At 39.1% G+C, this 26,073-nt stretch overlaps 1 protein-coding gene across 1 annotated transcript in view; it reads right to left on the bottom strand.

Moving 5' to 3' along the window:
• TAFA1 (TAFA chemokine like family member 1) overlaps positions 1–26,073 on the bottom strand; it is a gene marked incomplete at its 3' end in the record, with an annotated part of 486,155 nt that overhangs the window by 442,211 nt on the left and 17,871 nt on the right. The window contains exon 3 of the mRNA XM_082663867.1: positions 25,464–25,584. Within this exon, the coding sequence (XP_082519993.1) occupies positions 25,464–25,584 (121 nt within the window). The remainder of the gene's footprint in view (positions 1–25,463; positions 25,585–26,073) is intronic.

The raw sequence follows: 26,073 nt of genomic DNA, 5'->3' as shown, positions 1-26,073 counted from the left end.
GATACAGTAACAATGGAGAGTGTTCTTTTTACCAAATACATTAAATATTTAATGATATAAGGAAAATGTGAGGAAATATATACATAGAGAGCCTGGGGTATAAGAAGACAGAGAATATGATTATAGGTGAAGCTTTGTGCTAAGTGAGAAATGTCTCAACAATGGAAGAAATAGTAGTCATGGTGTTAAGACCATAGGCTGGACTGGACCACAAATGTCCGGAAAGAAAGGTCTGATTTCAAATGATAAATCAGAAAGATGCTTGGTTTCTTAAAATCTGTCTGAAATAAGGGAAGGTCTGGGAAAGGAATTACAATTAAAGGCTTTTTAAAAAAGCCAAGCTAGGGTCCTGGTGGAATAGAGAACACATCCAAGTCCACTATATCAGCAGCCTTATCTGTAAATGTTGGATGGGTGACTCAGAGCCATAATCTTCACGTAGAAATAAAGAGGATTTGCCATCAGCCAAGATGCCTCCCACCTGGACACCAGGATAAGGGTGGACGTGTGAGCAGTAATGAATAGGTAAGACATCTGCTTTGGCGTGTGGATTTGTTTATTTCCCCTTTCTAAGACAATGTCATAGAGTTGCCAGCTCACACTTTCAGGCAAACATTCCTCCCTGCATTCCTGCCCTCCCCGATAGATAATATTCCCAGTCTCTCTCTCCTCCAAACTATCACATAGACAGAGACAGAGGGGACTCGGGGGTTACATCGTGGAACAGAAAGTGTTCTCACTCACCAAGCAAGGACAGGAAAGGATAAGAGTGACTTTCTCATTCTCCATCCCAAACAAGACAAGAACTAGAAGCTGAAAGCACCACTTCATACAGAAACTCTTCTAGGATTCCTGCAATAGGCCAGGCTGGAGGAGCCCATTGAAGGTCACCTGTAAGAGCCTGGGGTCTGGAATCAGACTGTTTGGGCTCAAATCCCTCGCCCCCCACATACTGGGCATGTGATGTTGCCGGGCGAAACAATAAAGAATTGTGTTGCAGGTTCCTGTTAAGTAAAATGGGGTTAATAATATTAGTACTTTATAGGTTTGTGGTGAGGATTCAATGAATTTATACAAGTAAGGAGATTAGAGTAGTGCCTGGAACCCGATGTGTTGCATGTTAGCTCTTACAGTTTTAAGTTGATTATTATTATTATCATAATTAATATCATCATTTATCAAGTGAAGGAAATATTCTAGGGCCTAAGTCCCCTTTTATGCTAAAATCACATGCCTTTATTTCTTCTGTAAGTCCAAGGTCCTATTTATTTGGCTCAATCTATAAATTAGGTAGCACCTGCACTAAAGGTAGTATAGGTTTGCAAGGATACTGCTGTATCTAGTTAGTAGATCAAAGGTGAGAGGTCACTTCGCACCTTTGCTTCTGACTATGTTGCTTTACTCTTCTTTAGTCTGCTCACATTCCCATTTGTTTTACAGTGATACTGTCACATGCCCATTCTGCTATTAAAATAACTGATTTGAAAAGTACACCAAACTCCAAACTGAAAGTTTCCATCAGAAATCCAAACATAGTGCCTATCTGTTCACCTACTCTAACCCAAGGGAGAATGTAAAGTATATTTCCAGCTTTTATACACTGATAAATGTGTCCTCTACTAAAGATTTTTTGACAGGGAAACATATTTCAGTTACCCTGAAGAATAAATACTGGCCACTTTCAAAAAATTCTTTAAACGTGAATTTTTCTATTCTATCTATTGCCTTAGTAAGGAAGTGCCCAGCATACATTTAATTTAGAAAGTCATAAACTGATACTTGTCATATCATGTTGGCTTATATGTATACAAAAGTATATGCTATCAGACGGGCATTAAAATTGAATGGAGAATATTCTTGTCTAAAAGAGAAATGTCTAACATATAATGCAATGTTAATATCAACGTCAGAAGCTAAATACTTGCATTATGAATGCCTTCAAAAACATACATGCCAAAAAAAACCCACACATCTAAAAAACAGACCCCTAGTAATGCCGGGCTCCTAAAAGAAAGATATAAAGACGAATGACTTTGAGATAGATTGTTCCAGATATTTCAGGTGTTGAAAGCGAAAGTACAGTCCCCAACTGTGAGGACAGAGAGAAGGTGAAGATTGGAACAGCTGAGCAAGTTGGCAGACAAGGAAGTGAGTATGAAAGCTCAGACGCAGAAAAATGTATGAGTCCCCATGTTCATACAGTGAAACAGCAACTGGGTCAATGGAAAACTGTGGAAAATTACAAGAGATGCTATCTATTCCTGTTGAAAATTGAAGGCAATTTAGCCACTTTTTCATGATTGTAAAAGTGTTTCACAACTAGACACTGCCTTCCTAAATGACCGTTAAGTATACATATTTTTCATCGACTCTATATATCAATGTTCTTTCCTCAGACTTAATTTTGGAAGGAATAAAAGGATATTACACACAGGAAAGCAAAGGAATGGAATGAAGAATTGGGAGGGGGCGGGGGGAGAAGGCATAAGGGTGAGGAGGTGAAGAAGGAAAAGCAACGGAGTAAATGATAAATTTACAAGTGTTAAGAAGTGTTAGACATATGTGTCCTAAGAAAGATCCTTTTGTTTTACTGGGCAGGATGGTATGAGGGTGAGTCTCCAGAGGAAGAGATTTCTGTGCTTGAGAAATGGCTTGGGCTTCCCCTGATGGAGACAGAGGAGCCTGGAGGGGAGAAGCAGAGGCAAGAGAGGGGAAGGAGGGTAGAGAGGGAAGCAGAGCCAGGTAATGGGGAACAGGAGTGGTATGGGGTTTGGAAAAACACGGACAAGGACACAGGCAGCTGCTGGGAGGACGGGGCTGAAAAGAAGGATTGGAATAGTCTCACTCCACGTTAAAAGGTGTTAATTCTCTTTGTATTACCTCTGCAAGATGCTGTCTGTTAGCAAAGGTATGCATTATCTTCTAAAACTTTTGCTATCTGATTGGCATTTCTTTTGGATGCGTTAGTGGGATGAGATGGGCTTTTGGGTGGGAGCTAGATGTCCACAACTTATATGGGGTGAGGGGCAGGAGGGAGAACTTGCCCCAGACTGAACTTGCCCTTGTTTCATAATTTTACCACGAGTATCTTCTTGCATATTTCTTCTCTCTCTATTTATTTTTTTTGTGCATTTGCTTATCCCGCGAGATTTGTCTGCCTTCTAGAACTCTGTAAAAATATAAAAGTATTCTGAGAGCTTCAACTGGTGAATCTCAAGATAAGCCCTTGGTTCGTTCTGCCAAGAGGAGGCCGTCCAAACCCAAAAACTGTCTGAAAAGATGCGACGGTACCTGCCTGAGGCTTAAGATTAAAAACACAATGAAAGCTCAGAGAAAACAAAAATACCAAGACTCAATTTTTCGTGTGTCCAATAAGTAAATAAAACCTGCAGCTTCTTAGAGAAGGAAAATCTATAAGAAGATTCAAATAGGTATAATTTAGAGGAAAACCGTGTCTCCTCAATTCTGGCTCGGTTTATCGCAATGGAATATGACTCAAGCAGTATTTAGATTAGAACTGAAAATAGAGGCCACAGGAGATGTAACAGAAGACACAAGTCACTGAAATGAACCCTCTGACAAAATTGTATAGCTCTGCATTGTTTGGAATGGATGTTTACACAAAGAAGCCTGAAGTGTTTTTAAATAAAACTTTAAAAATTGCTATTTTCGTTTATTCACGACTCTTTTTAATTATCGGCCACTCTGTGATGCTAGGTTTTGAGAGTTATGACAAGCCCCCCAAACAGGGACAACTAGACAAATGGAAATGATTATCTCATCTATCTGCCCAGTCCTCTCATCTGCCATCTACCCCATGAATGAGGTCTTCCCTCTAACCTCGGTCTAACTCTAGGTTAGAATCATTATTCTTTTCTCCTCCTCACACCTCTATTCAGCCTTTCCTCCTCCTTGCCTTATATAACTGTCCATTCCTTAGGCATCCTTCACTACATTGTAAGAGCTTTGGTGATAAGGTCTAATTTTATTCATCTTCTCTTTCAGTACCTAACGGTGTTAGCACAGCACCACGTAAACGTTGGAAAGAGGAAACTGGAATCCAGGTAGGACATAAAATAAGTCACCAGACATCCCACTAGAAAATTATTTTAACATCAGTCTCGCCATATGGATAATTCCAGACCCAGATACGTACTGTTTATCCTTTTCCAATAATGATTGTATTAAACTATTTCCAACTGACTGCAGGTTTCTGCTCCTAAATAAGTTTCCTCCCCCCTAAAATTTGCTGGGAATTGATTCTAAATAGGAAATTGTGAGTTAAGAAACAATTCCGAAGTTTGGAATTGATGCATGCCAGCCAAATGGTAGCAACATGTTCCAGTAGCCTGACCATCTCAAAAGCCACAACAGTTTTTGTTGGTGCAATTCTTTCTGGTATTGAATCTAAGTTCTTGTAATATGGTATATAAGCTGACTTGTGGTCTTTTCAAAACCACTAAAAAAAGGACATCCTTTCTCTTCCTAAGACGGGTATATTTCAGCCTAGGATTGCTATTACAAACAATCAGCATCTTATCTGGGAAAACTCTCAGGCAAAATGTACTACATAAAAGATAGATAACTTAAAACTCCATTAAGATGTGTGCTGGTCAAAGAAAGCCATAAATTTCTTTTATCTTTATAAGTTGTTTTACTGATGTGACATTACTTTTTGCCATTGTTAATAATGCTATCCATTTTACTTCCAGTTACATGCATTCTCTTGACATTTTAAGTATATTCTCTTATTTCTTCATCTTACAAAACATCAAGTTAATGTCCTGAAAAGAAGTTAATTAGAGGAACTTAGAGGGCATTCAGATCACGCTTGATGGAAAGCGCAAAACAAAGTTCTGCCAAGGTTCTGAGCATAGTAACTCTTTAGACTCAATTGGCCTCTTAAGCAAACATTTTCAGATGTATTTTCCACTGGTTTCCTTCCCTATCATCCCAAACCAACTCATCTCAACTGGCACACAGGCAAGGTAAGAAAACCAATGTGAATTCAGACAGAAAACCCCATGAGGGAGAGATTTTGTCCATCTTGTTTAATGCCGTACTTCCAAGTCCTGACACACTGAAGGCACTCAAATATACTTGTACAGTAAATGACAAAACTTAATGCTTCTTAAAGTTGTCAGCACTATAGAACAGAGTACACCAGCTATTACGCATTACAATTAATATTTAATAATTGAAGTAAGCTCTAGCACTGTGTTGTGCAATACACCAGCCATATATGACTACCGAGCACATGAAATGTAGCTAGTAAGACCAAGGAAAAGAATTTCAAATTTTATTTAATTTACTTAATTTAAATTTTAAAACTGGTGTGTGATTTCTTACTAGAAAACTTTCAATACCTATGAAACAACTCAAGTATGTGGACCAATTTTTTCAACTTTAAATTTTATGAAATCTAAATAGAGATCAAGTCTTTCCAATGAAAACGTAGGGTCTGAATTGAGATGTGCTGTAAGTATAAAACACATACCAGATTTCAAAGACTTAGTACAGAAAAAAGAACGTAAACTGTTTCATTAACAAGTCTTTATGTTGATTACATATGGGCATGATAATTGTAGCGGGCTGAATGGTATTCTCCCAAAAGATATGGCCACGTCCTAACCTCCAGAATCATGTGTAAATGAGGGAACGCTACCTTACACGGCAAAACACATGTGATTAAGAATCTTGAGAGGTGGCACTTACGCTGGATTATCCAGGTGAGCTCTAATTCCGAAGACAAGTGTCCTTTTAAGAGTGAGGCCAAGAGATATCTGACAGACAGGAGAGGAGGAGGCAAGGCAGAGATTGGAGAGAGGTGGCCACAAGTCAGGGAACACCCACAGCCATGAGAAGCCGGGAGACGCAAAGAAGGGATTCTTCTCTAGGGCCTTCAGAGGGAGTGTGACCCTGCCAACACCTTGACTTTGGATGTCTGGCCTCCAAAACCGTAGAAGAATAAATTTCTATTGTTTTAAGCAACCAGTCTCTGGTAACTTGTCACACAGCCATATTTTGGATACGTAGCATTAAAAACAGTATTAAAATTAATTTTCTGGGTTTTCTTAAAGTTTTAATACTGTGGCTACTAGAACATTTAGAATTACCTATGTGGCTCTCATTGTATTTCTACTGTATTATACTACTAGAGAATAAGGTCTCAGAGATTAGCTATCTTTCCAAATAATATTTTTCGTGGAATTTCCATCTCTTAGGTCACATACGTAAGAAGAAGCTTAAAAATCTTAAATTCACAAAATGATGAAATGTTAGCATGCTACCACCACTCCTAGAACATAGGAGTGTTCAATTCATGTTTAGGAATTCATTTTTTAATATTTAATTTGTAGATTTTTTCTATTCATTCAAAATCATTAAGCTGGACAGTCTAGTTAATGTATGAGATGAGAGAATTGGAATTTTGAGAGTTTCCAATAAGATGAAATGAAGGTTGAAATCTAACAAGACAGAAAGTAACAGGGACAAATTTAAAGTCCACACTTGGGTCCAAATAGCCAACTGTGAAAACAGAGACTTGAGGAGATATGACTTCACTGTGGCGTGTGACAGAGACCTGGGGGTTTTCACCGATGATAAACTCAATCTGAGTTGGCAGGTTGGTAGAACTGCCAAAACAGCTACTGTGACCTTGGGCTGCTTAAATAAAAATTGGGGTTCCACAAGCAACAGTCCTGGCTTAGCTCACAGCCGCACTAATTCACATGACAATCAATTAGTCTGGAAAAGGATGACCTAGGAGAGATATACGGTCTTTACATCTAAATGGTTCTTTTACAGAAGACATACTGAGCTTGTTCTGAAGCCTCCCACAAAACTAAAAACCATCCGGATCTTCTTCCCTAGGATTCTGCTAAGCATCATGGTGGGGTAGAAATCTAATCATTTCAGCTACCTAGTATTGAAAAAGGCTACCATAAAAGGTAAAACATCCCAGGTCTTAGAGGAGACTCAAAGAAGTCTGAGAATATTGTTCATTTTCCATAAGAGCAACATCCCAAGATAACTGTGTACCCTTTTCCAGAAACAACGTCACACAATCAAGAGTTAGGGCAGTAGTCAGGAGTATAAACTGTTATCTGGGTTTGAATCCTAGCTCTGTTATTTGCTAGTTGTGTGACATTGGGCAAATTCCTAACCTCTCTGAGCTTCTATTTCTTCATCTGGAAAATTGGGATAATAAATGTTCCTACTTCCTCAAGTTATTGTTGCAGGGTTTAGCCATGGACTGTGGGCTTCAGGCCAACCCCTGTGCTCACTCCTGTGGCCAACAGAGTCACGCCAGTTCAGGGGACCAGGACCACTGAAGCTAGCATAGAATTTCCTTTTCAGCACAGGGCTGAGGGCTGTAGTGGGGAGTATGTGGATACATATTATGTAACATTTGATGGGGAGTAGAAGGAATGATCTCCATCTCACGAGGTCCTAAAATTTCTTTTATTTATTTATTCATTTAGTTAACAAATGTGTCTTAAGGGCCTTCTTTGTGCCCTGTGATACATCAGGAACTAAAATTGCTTTAAAATAAAATCTCTGCCCTTGGAACTTAGATTCTAATGGGGAGAGACAAATAATAATGTTAACAAATAAGGGAATGACGTGTTATGTTAAAAGACAACAAATGCTACCTCAAAAGAAGAGCAGGGTACAGGATCTGAAGCGCTGGGAGGAGGGTGAAATTAAAAATTAACATAAAGTGGTTATGTGAGACCTCACAGGGGAGGCAATACTCGAGTAGAGACTTGAAGGGGGCGAGAATGTATTCCGTGTAGATATCTGGGGAAGAGCTTTCCAGGCAGAGCAATAGCCAACAAACATAGAAGTGTATCTGTCTTTGAAGGGACAACTAAGAGGCCAGTGGGGATATAGGAGATGAGCAAGGAAGAGAGTAGGACCAGCTGTCCCAGAGGTAATCGGGGAAAGGTGAGAAGTGGCTGGAGTTTGGATATATTCTGAAGTTGGGGAAGTAATAGTCTTTTTTTTTTATTGGAGAATAGTTGAGTTACAATGTTACTTTCAGGTGTACGGCATAGTGATTCAGTTATACATATGCACACATTCATTCAGGGAAGTAATAGTCTTGCTGATGGACTGAACGTGAAATTTGAGAGAAAGAAGGGAGTGGAGGGCAATTCCTAGGTTTTTGATGAGAAGGATGGGAAGGGTGGAATTGCCATTAACTGAGATGAAGAAAACTATGGATGGAAGAGGCTTGGGGATGGGGGCAGATCAGTTTTATGATTAAAAGAATTTTACCTAGGTCAAAAAAGGAGTCCCAATTTCAGCATGCCCCAAAACAATACTTCGAAGGACCCAACCAGTGAATCCACAACTGCTTGGCAGGTGACGTATTTGAGGCGAATGAAGTGTCTCATGCAACCTTGGTCTAGACAACTGCTAAAGTAATTTCTAACTCTTAAGTTACCTACGTATGATTTTTAAGTAATTTAACAACGTGTAATGGAGTGTGTGTGTGTGTTTGTGCCCGCATGCACGCACGTACCAAGGAGACGGTCTTGAAAGTTCTTTAAAGTCCTGACAAAATAATTCCCTCAGCCTTACCCCACCTCTAAGAAGTGGGAGGTTAGATACCAAAGCCAAGTTTAACAGGACTAAACCTGATATGCGTGTTGTCTTCCTGAACCATCCACGGGAAACAACAGTTGCTAATGATATTTGTGACAAAAGTGTTGATGGACCCGGCTAGTCTTCCTATTTTTTTCTTCTCTTCCTTTAGACACACAGTGGTGAATTACAGCTTTTTCTGCCCATCAACACACTTTTTTAGCTAATAAGAAAAAAAAACCCTGTTTGTTAAATAACAGCTCCCAGGAAGCCTAACTCTCCCTAAAGCAACTTTTCTTCAGCTGGGGTCACCATGGATTATGAGAGTGCTTCATTAAAGGAAGGAGGAGAGGAATAATATTACCATACTCCTAGGGTTTGAAAATAAGTCATTTAGCACCTGCAATTGCAATGTTCTCTGCTATCACTGTTTTCCTAGCTTCATTAATTTTTTTTCTTCCAAAGTCAGCATCCATCCTTACAAACCTTTGTCTCCTGCTGTCATCAGAGCATTTTAAGCATTAATCCATGACAAATGGGTGCATTTGATCCATAACTGATTTCTCCGCCTGCCAACTAGAAACAGATACAGTTCTGAAAATGAAAATAAGAATAAAAAATACCTAGGATAACATAAAAATAACATCTACTTACTAAATATGCCATATAAATATTTCATCTACAGCCAAGGGAGGCATCCCAGATGGTAGAGTATTGAAGGCTTTGACCTTTCTGTCACAGGCAGCAATTCTTCTTAAAACAGGGATCAGTTCACAGATTAGACTCACGCAAATGAGGGTGGAGGGAGGGAAGGGGAGAGAGTGAGTAAGCAAGAGCCTTAGGTGTTTGCTATAGGAAGGGGCTCAGTGGAGAAAAGTGCAGGATCTCCCATGGCCCCGAAGGTTTGCTTCACATTCACTTCCATGAGGAACTGGGTCTTGTGACACCTATTCATTCCAAAGTCAGCTGTGTGAAAACGGAACAAAACAAAACTGGATGCTTGGTGTCACGTTGCATTTGGTTTGGTTTTGCTTTCTGGATTCACTAACTGGATTACTCTCTTCTTTATAGACTGAATAACTGAAATTTCTGGAGTCTTATCCAAATAGTAAAATAAACTAAGATATCCAAGCTTGGATATCTAAGAATGAAAGAGTACTGCAACAAAAAAATATTATTTCCTAACCACTAAGGCATTTTGTGGTTACCATGAATGCTGCTCACCAAATACCTCCTGCTATCTGCCTTCTGGGAACATGGTAGGCTTGCACTCTGCAGCCTCTTGCCACTGGGTTGAACCACAAGACCAGGTCTGGCCAATGAGTTGTGACATGTGTCACTTCCAAGCTGAAGCACTGATTTGCTAATGTTACCTTCAGACTCTCTGTTTCTTTCCTTCATGATGAACAGTAGAGGCTCCTCCTAATTCTGGATTGAAAATAGCATGGAGCACAGACTCCAGCCAACCCCAGGGGACAGTACCACAAGCAAGAAATAACTTCCATTGCCTTAAGCCATTGAAAGTTGCAGCTGATTGGTTATCATAGCATCACCTAGCCTACTCTGAAACACATTCATTTCCTTCTTAATTCTGTCCATCAAAACTCAAACTAATGATACTGGAAGAGGCAAAGAATTTTAGTATTATAGTCATTAAGAGCATGGGATCTGGAACCAGATTACCCTAGTTCAAATCCTAGCTTCACTACCTATTAGCTGTTGCACTTTGAGCAAGTTATTCAAACTCTCTGAACCTTACTTCCCTCACTGGTAGAAAGAAGAGAACAAAGTAGCTGCCTCACAGTGGTAAGTGAAGGATTAATGAAATAATATAGAATTCTTAGCACAGTGCCAGGCACATAGTACATAGTAAAAATCTATATTTAGTGTGTATATACTGATAAATCTTAGACACAATCAAGGACCAGGAGTGCTAAATTAACTTTTTAAAGTCAGCCTACACTCTTTGTCTCCTGCTATCTTCAAAGCACATGCACTAATCCATGACAAAGGAGTGCCTTTTACCTGACCTTCTGACCTTCACATTTTTCCAGTGCATCTTCCTTTCTGACTCCAGACCTTCATAATGCTGTTACCTTTACCTGGAATTCTTTGCTGTCCAAACTCCATCCCTAACTCTTGGTCTGACCCTTTCTACTTTTCCCGGTCTCATTTAAAGCATTTTTTTTTTCACAGAAGACTTGACTCAGATCTTAGACCTTTCCTCCACCAAATAACGCCTCCAAGGAAGGAAGGGGATGAATAGATGGTCTTGGAGCTCCTCAGGGTGCTTTAGTAGAACAACAGGGTAATGTCTGTCTTGGCAGGAACCCCACTATATTTATCTAACACTGGCTATAAGATGACAGACACTACGTGAAGCCTCCACTTCCAAATGTTCTATTACAATGAGAACTTTCTCAAATTAGCATTTTTATATTGCTTTCTGTTGATGAATACTACCATACCCACTAGAAAGAACTTTACACCAGATCTTATTCACACAAATAAGTACACCAATAGAGCTTTCTGCTTACAATAATAATAAACTACCCTTACATGTTTTCAACAATTTAATTAAATACAATTAACTCTAGTTTGTTTCGGCAACCTATTAATGTCACAATTGAATATAAATAGGCTCATGAAAAGATTATAATTAATAAATCTTTACACTACTGTAAAATTAGTCTGATGCTCTGCTTGCCAGAAATACTGAACAGCATTTTTGAAGTATGTTAATGAGAACAGTAAAAAAGAGATAATAAAGTTTTATCAAATGATTTGTCAAGACTTCTGTAAGGCTTTGACCTCTTCAGCAGAGAGCTCTTGCAAGTTAGATATGGTTCTTAAGGGACTCTGAAACACTAACTGCAAATTTGTCATCATCTTATGATATCTTTAATCCATGCTTCTAACTGTATAGGCTATTCTCTCATGCTAATTCAAATTCCCTGGAGTCTTAAAACATAAGAAACTGACCATTGTCATTTCATTTTTTGTTTTTGCTTTTGCTAAGGCTCAAAACATTAGACACCATGCTACTTAAGCAGTCATTGATACACAAAAACATTTTGTATTCAGAGTAAAAATATAGGGTACACATAAGAGTACACAAAAATGGTACCTTGGGATGAAACCCATGGACATTTAGGCACTAATGTGCTTGTCAGTATATATCTGGGTTTCTTCCTTTAGCTGTTGGGTCCTATGATAGAGGTGAAGGGTTATTGTAAGGACAACACTATGAATGGAAAAAGAAACACCTGAGGAAGTAGGGATAAATGGTATAAGATTTCAGTTGACTAGTGGCTATTTTAATAGAGTTTTAATAGAATTATAACCCATTCTGAGAATCACAAAGCACCAATGCTGACTTTTGGACCACTTCTTGTTAATGAATTATTGGCCAGATATTTAAATTAATTAACCAAACTTCCCTATTATGTGGCAGCATACAGACTCTGCCAAACTTATTGATTAGAGCACCTTCATCAGTAATTACCTACACATCCTGCTGTTGAAAAGAAGGATGCTGTGAGTATTGACCTGGTCATATTGACTTAGAACTCATGGCTAACCCTTACGTATTCCAGAGTAGAGATTAGCCATAAAATCCCTATCTTTTGTCCGTTCTGAGTAAATGGATTTTATTGTCAGAAGTCTCAGATGTGATCATAAAGGGACTAAATAAGTCGAAGTTGTAAAATTTCTATATGCACCATTTTTATAGAATAAAATATTATGGGTATATGTGTTAGTATAAAGCAGTCCTTCTATATCATCTTTGCTTTGACCTTCATATATGTACATAACAATATAATGAGATGCCTTGTGCTGGACACCTACTCTATGGCAGATATAGAACAGACACCATCTCTATACCTTACTCAAGCCTGAAAGGTAGGAATTATATAAACAGGAATCCCTATTTCACGAGTGTGGCAGGGAGAGTTACCATGACTTGCCCACACTTGGAGCTAAGAATGGTAGACCTCGGACGGGAGCCCCTGGTTTGCCTGGTACACCAGACTGCTCTAATTCCTACAACTCCTTTGGCCAAGAATCACTGGTGACAATGAGGGTGAGGTCAGGCAAAAAACCTGCAATTCAGTTACGTATAAGAACAGCCTAGATCAAGAGTGGACAACCTGTCTCATCTCAAAATTGAACAGGTAAGTCCAGGGAAGGCACTCTGCACAGCATTTGACATTGTAGGTGTTGAACAATGCTGGCTCTGGCAGTGTTTATTGTGGTTGTTTTTGAAATACTACCATGTTTAACAACTCAGGGATTGGAGCACTGTGCTTGGAAGGGTTCACAGGTTCAATCTGGGTAAAAGTACAGAGAGTGCCATAAGTGATGAGCAGTCATGTCCACAACGCATGATCATAGGAAGAGTGGGCTATGCATCAGGAATTTGCCATCACTGGCCATGGGCATATTTTAGAACGAACAAGAGGACTTGTTCTGATGATGAGAGGAATGTGAAAGGAGACTTCAGGTCTGATTATGTAAGCAATTTCTACCAAACATGTTACTGAGTTACGGGTCTAGCAAGTTTTATTTGAAAGAGAGCAAATTCCATATTTTAGCAAAAAAGATACTGCTGCAAATGATCAAACCACTTACCCGAAAGGTCAGCCCACTTTACAACATTCTAGATAATTTATAAAGTCTCAACATGATAAATGCCAAAAAATCTTATCAGAAAGTTAAATTGCCGTTAGAGAGAATTCTGTTCCAGTGTGAATGATTTCTAACTTCATTTTAAGTAAAACAGAAAAAATACACTGAGTCTAATAAATGCAAATTTATCCTATGCTGCTGCTTCCTTGCCTACGCACAAAAAGGGCCTACAAAGTCTAAAAGAACTTATCAGGAGACAATAGTTCTGTAAAAAATACTTGAAAATGAGGCACTGTTAATCCAATAAGCAACGAAAGTATGCTCTCAGCCAGACCTGTCTGCAAAGCAGCACTAAGACTAAAGCATTATTCAGCCACATTAAATTAAAATTATTGCATGATATCGCCAAGCCCAAGACACAGTTAGTTGCGGGCTGATGTAGAACAACGCCCCATAACATAGAAATTTGTTTTGTAATTAAATTAAACCAAGACTAACTTGCTGATATTCCTAGAAGTAGTACTTGGTTGCAATGGAAAGAGCACCTGCCTGAAAGTCAAGGCATAACCTAAGTTTTCCTCTCAGCTTTTAATTACTATCCACAGTTTGCAGTGTTTTATATAATGAGGATAACAGAACTGACCACTTAGGGTTGTGATACAGATCACGTGTCACATGGGAAGGAACCGTCCATAGCAGAGGCTACATACAGTAGAGACTCAGGAACCTGAGCCATTACTCAGGACCCAACAAAATTCTCAACCTTACCCTCCCAAGCTAGATGACCTTGAACAAATCAATTATCTTATTCTTTAAGATATTCCTTATGAGTAAAATGGAAAGATGTTCTAACTCATAAGGTAACTGTAAAGATTCAGTGAAACATCAAATGCTTAGAATCATTCATTCATTCAAGTATTTATTTGACTCTCACCATGAGCCAGACACTGAGTCAGGCATCCCCAGACTGCTGGGTTCCCTACCCTCACAGAACTGACGATCTGATCAGGAAAGGCAGTGTTAAAACAGTGATTATAATAAAGAGGCATTACTATTACTAATGGGAAGCGTAGTTTTCTGTACCTAGTAAGTGGACCATAAACATTTGTTGAATAACATATTAATTTTGTTGTATATTAAAAATAAAAATTTTTATCCTTAGGATTTGATTTACAGATATGCAGTTTCCTCTAATATAATAACCAGATTTCAAAAATCAATGGTAGTAACATATTTTGTCTTGTATTACACAAAGGTAACAATAATTCAAAGGTGTGAAGGGCCTCATGGGACCCAGAGAGTCTGGCCAGAACACAGTTGCTGCATTTGTTGTTAATTAACTGACTTGCTTTCCACAGAGACTCAAATTGTGGAAACAGGGCTTCTTTCCTCCATTTTAACTAGCTGTTCATCTGTGATCATCAGTGTACATTGATAAGGCAGCCTTTAGATTACAAAACAGTAACAACAACAATAAAATCTTGCTTTCCCTTTAATTGCAATAATATAAAGTTTCTCCAGCTAGTTTAGGGCCTATAGACAGTTAGGTCACTGCCCTACCTTGTCCCCCCTTACTTGCCAATAAGATTTTAATTGTCCTGTTCCCTCCAGTTTGGTACACTACCCCTTGATCCTCTCCCACAAACTCAATTCCTACCCAATTCAAAGCCCAACACAAAATCCAGTCCTTTATGAGGGCTTCCCAAATCCTCTCTGGTCAGAGTGAATTGCTTCATGTTTCACGATCAAGAGCACCTGCTTGGTTAGAGCTCTTACAGCAAGCAGCTTTGCATCACTGACATAGAATAAGAGGAGAATAGGGAAAGGAATCAAAAATTTCTGGATGTAACAAAAAGAAAGTTCTGCAACTCTTAGAAGTTGAGAGAATTGCTAAAGATCCACTATTTTAAACCATAGTTACTGGACATTTGTGGCTATTTAAATTTGATTTAATCACACTTTTGGATCTTTTTCTTATTTTTTAAATGAAATATTTCATGGCATGCACTTTTGGATAGGAGAGGGATCCTAGAGATGGTCAGTCAATGAACCAACAGGGACAGTCAAAGACTCTCAACTTGCATGCCCGTGTCAATCAATTGATAGGTGATGCCCGGAGAAGGACTGAAAAAGTTTCTGAAATCACATCTAGGCTCTGTGGGAACAAACACTGATTGATTCCCTAGGCCTATGATAGATAGAGGGCTGCAGATTGGCAGCATGTATGCCATAAATCTGCTTTTACTTCTAAACGATCCTGGGAGTAGCTGTCAAAAATGTTGCCCTACAAATGTTCACCCAGTGACCTAGTTTCTCAACCACATGTCCACTACATGGCATCTTGCTTTTTCATCAGATAAAGAGATTTAAGAAGATACAAAAACAATTCAACTTAATCAGGTCTCATCTGAGAAGCTTCCAAACAGTATCTTCTCCTGTCTTACATCTTATTTTATTTCAGAAAAAAATGGGTTTTTAAAAATTTTTTGCCATCTCACACATTTTTTAATTCAGAGTTTCAGTAGGGCTGGTCTCTAGATACAGTTTCTTCATAGAACAGTGAGGTTCAAATTTTCCTGATTACAGCACCCCAAGGAGGTGAAATATCCAATTCCTACCTGTTTCCACTTTCAGCGGGAAAATATTTAGATAATAAATACTTAGGTAATAAATACTTGGAAAGATGCATTTATGAATCACTCATTGTTTTTATAAAATAAGTTAAGCTTATTAATATGCTAATATATTATGAAACAATGTCCTACAGACATAAAAATAATCCAAAAATGTTACTTACCTTGAGAATTTATGTTGCATAGGTTCACGGGCATATAAACAATGTCACTAGACAAGTATCACCATACAAATAAGTTTGAGAGTGATTACATATACATGTTTTACAATAAGAATATACATGAATCATTTCTGAATCACAACTCAAGAATATCTTAAAGTCTAATCCTTAGGAAATTTAAAAGCCTAAATATGCAAATATGCATCATTACAGACTATAGGGTTAATGAAACAGCCCACGGCACACTTAATTGATAATGATGAAACTAAAGCAACACTAATTTATAATTAAAAAGCAAGGGCCACAGCAATGGAAAATCACTAACAACTCAAACAACACTCAACATGCACTGATAACAAATTATCCTTCCCCAAGTTGCATGAATTCTAATTATTTGCATGCAGGCACTTCGCAATGTTTCCAAGAGCTAGCAGCCAGTTTTCTTAGCAGAATACTGAATTAAGGAAGCTCGGTAAACCTTAGTTACATGTCATTCTAGTAGAAGGATAACTCAGTCACTATACTAATAAGTAGCCTATGTTCATATGCAAAATGAATATACATAAAATCTTAAATCATTTACCCAAAAGAATAACAACCACAGCAAAAACAAAACGCCTTGGGTTTCAAGATAAATTTATAACCCTCTAGTGGACTACAGACTAGATTTTGAGAAGTTTAATAAAGTATTAAATAAAGGGTTTTATATAGACATCACTATGCTGCCTGATGATTCCCTTGGTTTATTACATTTACAGATTACTCTTTCTCCCTAGCCTTAATCTAAAGGAAAGTTAATTGATTTTTAGCCAAGATTCAAATGAGACCTCTCTTTAGGCCATTGGCCTTGTAACACTAATTCTCTCTGTTTATCAGACCCCCCCAGTAATACCAGTTAGCTGCATATAAAAGGCTCGGAGACACACAGCGTTTTAGCATGTTGGTTATAACTCAGAGTAGGACTCACCCGTGGGCATAATTTTAAAGCAGGCCAAAACAGATCTGCATAGGAATTCCCCTTTTAGCCCCACCGCCTTCACCTCTCTCCACTGTGCTTGCATAAATTCATTAGGGATCATAAAATGTTGGAGCTGGAGATAATCTTATCTAAGGTCACACACTGACAGCCTGCAGGTGGGACATATCCCTGAATCAAGTTTTGTTTGGCCCACCTGACGTTTAAAAGATAAAGAAATTACACATAAAATTCTAGGTTTCTGATTTGCCTTGAAATATCAGATGATCCGGTCACCTTGAGCCCATCTCAGGAGTAGCTAAGGATGCACTGTGCCCTCTAGATGTGCCTATGCTCTTAAGTTGCCACAGTTTTCAGCATTTTATAATGTCTGGCCTCTAGGCTGATCCAATTATTTTTGTTAACGACCTGGTCTGTGAAGCTATTTGCCTTCTCCGTCTATGAAATCACCCAGAAAGTTTTCACATAGCTTTAGCAAGGGCTTTTTAAATATACAAAGGTGATTTGTACACCTTCTTGCTCTATCAAATGGATGAAGTCAATGAATCAATTCCTTGGGCAGCTTAAAGCATCTTTATTTGGCAGAATATACTTCACTATTTGTGGAATGCAAATCCTTGGAGATCACCTCCTTGGAGCTGCTAGGAACAATATGAAAACCATTGATTCCCTCCAACTTTCTCATCTGGAGCCCTGCAATTGACAACTTACGTGAGATGCTGAAAGCACCAGCGTCCTACTCCTACCCTGGTGCTCTTTCTTCATCACCATTAGGTATTAAAAAAAAGGCTTAATGTGGTGCTTTCTCACCAATATTTGCATTTTTTAAAGACATAAAGTTCTTGCCTAGTTGATCAGCAAATATTGATTGAATACCTACACAATATTTATTCAGTGGGAAGGATGACCTGCTGGCCTGCGGACTCTCATACAGTATCTGTTGTCAATTTCAGGAGCATTGAAATCCTTTCCCCGCCCCCGCCCCCCCCCCCCACGACCCCGTGTGGCAATTCATCTAAATCTGGAAGCGGGCATTTATTCACTTCAAAGCATAAGACTCAATAGGTCCATTCTTCATCCACATGAATGGGAAATCAGAAAAACCCTTTGGATGTACAAAGACTCAGCTTGTATTTATTCTTGGGTATAAAGGAAGCATGCCTTGAAGTGAAGGTCTAGTAAGGGCACAGTAAAGGTAAACACAGGTAATTCTATCAACAGAACAATGGCCTTTGCTGAGGGGAGGTCTTCCTCCCTTCTAGACTGAGGGGGAGTTTGGTTGGTCTCCTTCCTTGCATGGAGGATGGATTCACTTAATGAGTAAGCAGATCACTCTGCATATCTATGCATCTTCTGAGAGAAAATTGCTGTGATAATATTCTTTCTGTTTTCTTTCTCTGGAATTTTATTATATAAAGTTCAGGAAAGAGAAAGAAACAGTGGGCCAAGAGGGTTCCCTAAATGCTTTGAGGACATTATATTTGGAGAATCCAATTAATTTATACAAACTGTTAACAAAATAATGCATCTTCTCTTTATCCTAAAGAAAGGAAAAATTGCTTGTCTGGTGTTATTTTCTCCCTTCTGCAAAGACGAAGTGAATTTTTTTCTTGTTATCAAAAGATTTGAAAGCAAAAGCCCTTTCCCTATTTGCTAAGTGAAGTTTCCTTTTCAGATCCTCAAGGCCACACCTATAATGTTTTCTAATCTATAGAAAAAAAAACCAAAACCCTCGTGCTGTGACTGAAAACCTTAGGGATTTAATTTTTTACTGCATTTGTAAGTTTGTTCTTTGGACCATTTTGACTAATGTAATGGCTGTCAAATACGGTCAAATATCTACCCAAAGATACTGCACAGATACACACATACATACGTGCATATGTTACAGTGACAATTTAGTGTTTATACCACTCTCTATTTGAGGTATGTCCTTTTTATAAACACACATACAGATACACATGCATCCAACCATACACACACAAATACTCACACACAAGTAGGAAAAAATAAGGGAGAGTTCAAGATTCCACCAGAACAGTCATTCCTTTTTTCCTTAATAATTTAACACATATTTTCTGAGCACCTACTATATGCCAAGTTCCTTACTAGAAGCAAGAGATAAAAAGATGAATTTTATAGGATTCCAGGATTATCTTGGCTCACACTTCTCAAAGCATGTGATATGAATAGGCACTGTAGCTGTTGTCCAAATAAAAGAAGTTTGGAAAATTTTAGTTAAACACAGTCAGGCTTCTTATCTGTAAATCTTTCCAGAACTTTCATACACACACATGCACTGCAAATCTCTAAGAGAAGAACATATCATGCAGTGAGTGCTTCCCCAACAGTTAATAGCTTTTTTCCAATGAGCATTTTGAGGGGACAGTGTTTTGTGTACTGCGAAATGCTGGCCTAAACATTTTATAGGATTAAGGCTCTTAGAAGGAAAACGGGCTCATGATACTTTGCTACCTATATTTCCTTCTTTTTCCTTAAACTGGGAACATTGATACATTTCTAATTTAATCATAAAACTCTCTACAGCAAATATTTTAAGCTTTTCATTAAAAATCAATATATGCCCATCCTAGAAATGAACCTGAAAAAATTTCAAAATTGTAGGAAACAAAAAGTCCAAGTCAATGCAGTCCTCCCACTAGGTTTAACTAACACTGTATAAAGAATGTTTATATCTCTTCCTACATTTTTCATACATGTGCAAATATTTATTTTCTCCAAACTATTTTGAAGTTGAGTATTCTGTTCCTTGTCTTCTTCACCCGGCAGTAAATCATGGGCACTTTTCCACAAGAGTACATATGAACATATCTCATCCACTGCAACGGCTACATTGAATGCCACTGAGCAGATTCACCATGATTATTTTACCAGTCCCCTTTTGATGGAGATGAAACTCCTCTCTAATTTTTTGCCATTAAAATTATTGTTGCAGTGACTAAACCTTAAACATACATCTTTTTAAACCTGTCCAATCATTTTCTTAGGATAAGCATCTAGAAATGGAATTGTATCAGGACTGGCACATTTTACATTTTGGAAAACAGTGCAAAACTGTTTTCAAAAAAACGCTGTACCAATTTATACACTCAAGCTTTGAAATTTTCACACAGAGTTCAAAATTGGAAGACTAAAAAGGAGTTGAGTTTTCATCTTAAATGAACTTTAAGAAATGAACAATTGAAGACTAATGTTCATTAGTGCCGGTTCTAAAAATTTGTTTGCAGTGTCGTATAAAATGGAGGCCACGGGCTTGAGCTCACATAAGTACTTTGATAGCACTGTAATAACTCTCTTATAAGTTCACGGGATGGTCAGAAAATCTTTATTTGCATCTCTACCTGATTTTGATATTTTGGGGTCTCATCAAATGCCCATGGCTGCTCTCTGACTCTAGGGTGAGGTCAACATCGTCAATCAGATGATCAATGGATTGTCACCAGCACCAGTTACCCCAAATAACAACCTGTCTGTTCCAATCCTTAGACCAGTTCACTACACTTAGCAATCTAGTATTGGTACGTATTCTGAGAAAGCCAATATGCAACCACTGGTATTCTCACTATTTCTTTTATACTGCAATTATAAAACAACCCTTTATTGTAAGGAACCTTGGTATTCTAATGTGGATTCCTTAGGCAGCTTTCAATAAAGTGATATTGAACAGTAAGCAAAAATAATTATAAGGCATATAAGAACTTTTTTAATATTTACCCAAAAACAATCATGCTTTAAAATGGACGATGGTGTTCAGTATGTAATAAGTCACAAACGAATACCTCTAAATACACAGTTGGCTTCATAAAGCTTTAAATCAGACCGAGGATAAGTTACACAGACAATTCTATTCAGAGTCATCTTTTTATACTTCTATACACCCTTGTCAATAAAATAGCATCGACTCAAGAATAAATGATTCATAAGGCATTTACAACTTCTTGTCTCATGTAATTTATCTTTATAATTTTAAATTACTAAAGAACCCCAAAGATCTTTTCTCACTAAAGTATTGTGAAGTCATCCATATTTTATTAAGTTTCAAGGACAACCTCCCACACCACACCCACACTCAAAATTAAGTAACCATTAAAATCGCTGTGAAAATTCGTATACCCGTAAGGGGAAAAAACTAACCGTACATTAGAAAGTTGCGTTTAGCAAACCATTCATTTTTTTTTACCTGTTACACAACAACTAGTGATTATAAAGAGTTGAAGCTGTCTATTTTAATATCCTGAAACAATGGAACACCACTCTGAGTTTGCATTGTTCAGTCTATCTTTTTTAAATTAAGTGTCCTTCTTCTAGCTTCACTGTACATATTTTTTTTAAAGTTATGAGTATTCTTCAAGTTATTAAGGTAATTTCCTACGTCGGTCCCAAAATAAAAAACTTGATTTAGCCAAATATTAAATTATTGATATTACAAATCTGTTAATCTATAGCACATTTTACTTATTTGTGTAATATTAAAATTCACTTTCATTTGATTGACTGTTTTAATCTTCCTTAACTAGTGAGTCACTGAAAATAAATGGTGCAATCGTAATACGATAAATATGAAAAATAGGAAGTACTTAGGGACTGCAGAGGAATACATTAAAATCAGTCCGTTTTCTAGTTAACATATTCTCATTCTGTTTGTGTGCAAACCCAGTGCATTGAGAAGACAGATCACAAATTCGCGGCCTCACAGAAACACTGTGCTGATACTATGTTCTGACAGCAGAAATTGGCCCAAAGCTCTAACCATTTCGCCTAAAGGACCCTGACTGGCTGGTGCCATCCAGGGGCAGCACAGTCTGAACAAGGGGAACATCGTGTCAAATTCCACTCGTCTGTCAGTGTAGTGGATTATTTCTTGAGATACTGAGATTGGCTGATTGGATCAGAGCACCATCCGTCTTACCACGCAGGGGACGTGAAGCTGCCTGTAAGAGCGTGGAGAGAGGGGGACCAGCCGTTCCTAAGCAGGTGAGGAGGCAGCTGTAAAGCCTTCACTCCATCCAGGGCTTTGAGTGAAAGATGTGTCATTTTTCACATTTCCCAGATACTTGATATGCACACGGTGTCTGCCTGCTCCTGCTTCATGAAAGAGGTGATTTTTCAAGCTTAGGCAAATGTGGCAAAGCTCAGGGTCTGCTGGTGTCTCATTTTTTCTCATCATGTCACTTGTTTTAACCGATTTGAGAAAATGAGATTATGTTTTTCCTTTTTGCTCATTTATCCAGCTATTTATTTATTTATTTGCTCATTGAAGGGGGGATTATCACAGATAACTAGCCTTGATTTCTCTCTTGTTTTCATACACATTTCATTAGTGTCCCTGAAGATTTAAGACCTACGAAGTGAAACATCACAAGTCTCATCACAAAAAGCATATATTTACTCTTAAAATCAAAACCGAAGATTGCATTAAAGAAGATTGTATTTCTGACTGAAATAATCTAGAATATTGCTATGTCTAAGATCTATTGCTTTAATCTTTGCAGTGATTGTTGAAAAACCCAAGAAAGTTGAATAAACCTAATACCTAGAACCATTGGACTTTAGTTAATATCATTTTCATCTTTCTACATCTAGGAGGGAGTATTTATAGTTGTTATCATTTCATTGATGAATCTGAAATGGGTCTCAAATGTATAAACGCTTGGGGTTGAAACTGGCTTCAGTGCTGCAGTTTTTGGGGGTATTTGAGGCACAGATGAACCACACACTGACGATAATAAGCAATTACTAAGAGGAGACATTGGAAAAAAATACTGAGTTTAATTGCGGACAGAGCCCAATGATGTATTTCCCAGTTTAAAATTACTGTATTTTTGATAATAAGCCCCATAAAGACATAAGTTTGTTATAAGTAGCATAGTCATAACCCTCCACCAAAAAAATCTAATATATTTACTGATTAAGAGACACAGTCTACGTGAAAGCTCATTGCAAACTGTACCGTATTTCTTGACTGTATGCACAGGGCACAAAATAAGACAGGTAGCATTTGGTCTTATATTCTAGCCAGGTACCACACAGTTAAAAATGACAGCAAGATTAAAAACAAGATTGTTGTTACTATGTGGATCATTAGCTGTGTGAACAGCAAAATGTCACTCATTCAACATCTGTGATATGCACATTTGTAGTCTACTAAGGGAGGATGCCAGTAATTCCTGATCTTTCTGAAGAGCTTTACATTTTACAAAGCACTTTCGTGAAGATTATTTTATTTACACTCCCCACAATATCCCTAAATGGGAAATTGGGCCCAGAGAAGAAAAATGACTTGCCCAAGGTCATGTCACTAATGTTAAGTGACAGAGACGACGGCCCAGCCTAAGTTCTGCCATCCTCAAGTGCCACCCCTCACCACTTCCACCATGGCCACCTTTCAAAATGGGTCTGCAGTTCAAATGAGTCCGTGTATTGACATAACTTGAAAATTTTCACGAATTACGTGAAGGTGCTCACATCTCTTCAAAAAGGCTACTTGGCAAGATTGTGCTCTGTACTGGGAGCCATTAGTTCCTCCTTGGGAAACAGGCTCTGGAGATGAAATCAGACCAAAGTCCCCAATGGCAGGTTTAGCTGTGTGATCTCAGGCAAGTCGCTCAGACCCTCAGAACTTCAGTCTCCTGAGCAACAGGGTGGGAAATTACACCTACTTGAATAAGAATTAAGCGAAGCAAGGTGAATTAACCGTAACAGTGCGCCTAAAGCACTCACATTAGTTGTTTTTGTTTTGCGTGCTTATTGTTAAGTATTACAGTAAATGCCGCTTTCTCGCGTTATTTGTATGACTTTGTAACAAGTCAAAGACGTTTTTTGCCAGAACAGATTGGAGATCTACTGACTGGAGGTAACTTGGGGATTCCACGTTTTTTGTATTTTTTTTTTTTCCCCTCCAACTCGGCACTGGAGCCTCGGACTCTGGCAGTGGCTGATCCAGGCTCAGGACACGAGAGGCAGAAATACCAGCGCGCAGCATGGGCAGGGCCGTTTCCAGGCCCTCCCGCAGGGGCAGGCCCTCCCCTCGCCTTCCCTCCCGGATCCAGGGCTTTGAGAAAGAGGGCGGCTGAGGCCCAGAGGCAGCCCTGGGCCTGTGCCCCAAGCTCAGCCCCCGCCAAACCCCTCCTCCCGGAGCGACCCAAGGTATAGCATCCAGCAAGCTGGCGCGCTCCCCTGCAGCCCGCGTGGGAGGACCCGGGCTGTACACGTACTCTTTAGATCCTGCCCCCAGCCGGGAAGCAGAACCCGGGAAAGCCGCAAGCAGCGAGCGCCCTGGGAGGTGTTGCTGGAGGAGAATGCCGAAGAGCGCAGGATCGGTGCCCAGGCTGGCTGCAGAGCCAGAAAAAAGCAAAGGCTAGACAACGCAGCTAGCGGAAGCCTGGCGGATGGGAGGAGGCCAGGAAGGGATTTGAAAGGAAGGAGGGGTGGGGACGGAGAGCTGGGAGCTCTAGAGAACTAAGGATCCGGAGCTTGGGCGCGCAACTGGTCCCCAGAGCCCGGTCTTGGCGATCGGGTGGGAGGGGGAGGGGAAGGGGTGCGGTGCAGGTGACGGGTGGAGTAAATGGATGCAAAGGCTGAAGCTAAGCAGAAAATGGAAGGCAACCTTTCCGAGAACCAGGGCGGGTGAGGACAATCGAGCTGGGGGAACAGTAATGAGAGAGCTGGAGAGGCACAGAAGGAGAGAGAAATCCTGATTGAAGAGTGAGGCCATGGAAGGGTAAGAAATATACTTTGAACAGAAAAACGAAGAAAGCAAAATGCGTCTGGAACTCAAAATTCGATATAGGAAAAAAAAAAATCACGCTAAAGAGAACTTGTCCCGGAAAATGCCGAGAGATAGGGGAAAAAAAAAAAAAAAAAGGCATCGAGCATACCGCAAGAACAGAAAGTGAAAGAAGGGAGAAAGGAGAGGAGACAAACCAGACAAGAAATAGTAAGTTACTTTTTAATTTCTTTTTCACTCACAAACTACTTACAAAGTTAATTTTGGCACTGACATCCACATAAAATCTCTAGCCACATACACACCAAGATTATGGTATCCATGCTAGATAAAAATGAATCCCAGGAACATGGACACATTATTTTCTTGGTTGCAAAGATCATATTTTGCCTCAAAAATTCCTCAAGTCTTGAAAGTTATCCCACCTTTTGCAGGATATTTCACTCTTGACCAAAGGTATTCCAAAACAAACGACTTCTCCTTTTTAAGGTGTGTGCCAAGGGGTGGCGGGACTCTTAGAGAAAACCACCTTTTCTGAGAAGTTATTAGAAATACCTCCAAGACATTTTAGTATCCCCCTCTTTCCCCAAAGCATCCAGGCAACAAGTCTTGAAATTCCGAGGCAAGCTGCCCACCCTGTAGCACTTTCTGTCACTTGCCTTCAACCATCTGTTAAAAGACAGCGGTGAAACGGGAGGCTGCCGTGGAGCCAGCTTCCAACTTACCTGGTCTGCGCAGGTGATGGTGCTGGAAAGTGTGCTGAAGGGATCCATGGCAGAGCAGCATCGCACAAGCACTTATCCACAAATACAGGACCCAGGGCATCGCAGAGACCATTGCCATTCTCTAAAGAGAACATTAGACAGGAAGGATTACCCCCGGGTTTGAGCCCCCAGCTCCGTCAGTCCCAGTGGTGAGAGAAGGGGGGTCTCAGACGTCATGTGCCTTTGCTACTTTGCTGGTTAGAATTAATGATCCAGAAGAGGTCATGCCACAAGGTGGGACTGAGGGAGGTCACTCTCCATGAGATCATGAATCCATTTTTGAAATTATTCAAAACCAAACTCTTAGGATGGCCAAAATACAGAAATAAAGTTTTTGACTATCTGTTAGGCAGTGTGAAACACTGTATCCTGACTAAACATGCAGTTTTACACAATGATCTTTAAGCTATAGTTATTCCAGGCATTGAAAGGCTGCACGCTCCTGTTCATTCTAACTTCATTGCAAGTCTGACATAAGCCTGGAAGGAAATAGTGGATTCTTTTTTTTTTTTTTTTAATTCTACAGTCATGAATTTTTAATTCCAATGCTGTCGCCTAAACTAAGTAATCA

Source organism: Grampus griseus, assembly GCF_964374135.1.
Source record: "Grampus griseus genome assembly, chromosome: 10".
In the NCBI taxonomy this organism is placed as follows: Eukaryota; Metazoa; Chordata; class Mammalia; order Artiodactyla; family Delphinidae; genus Grampus; species Grampus griseus.
The sequence above is the reverse complement of the archived record's forward strand: the minus strand, read 5'-3'. Positions and strand labels throughout refer to the sequence as shown.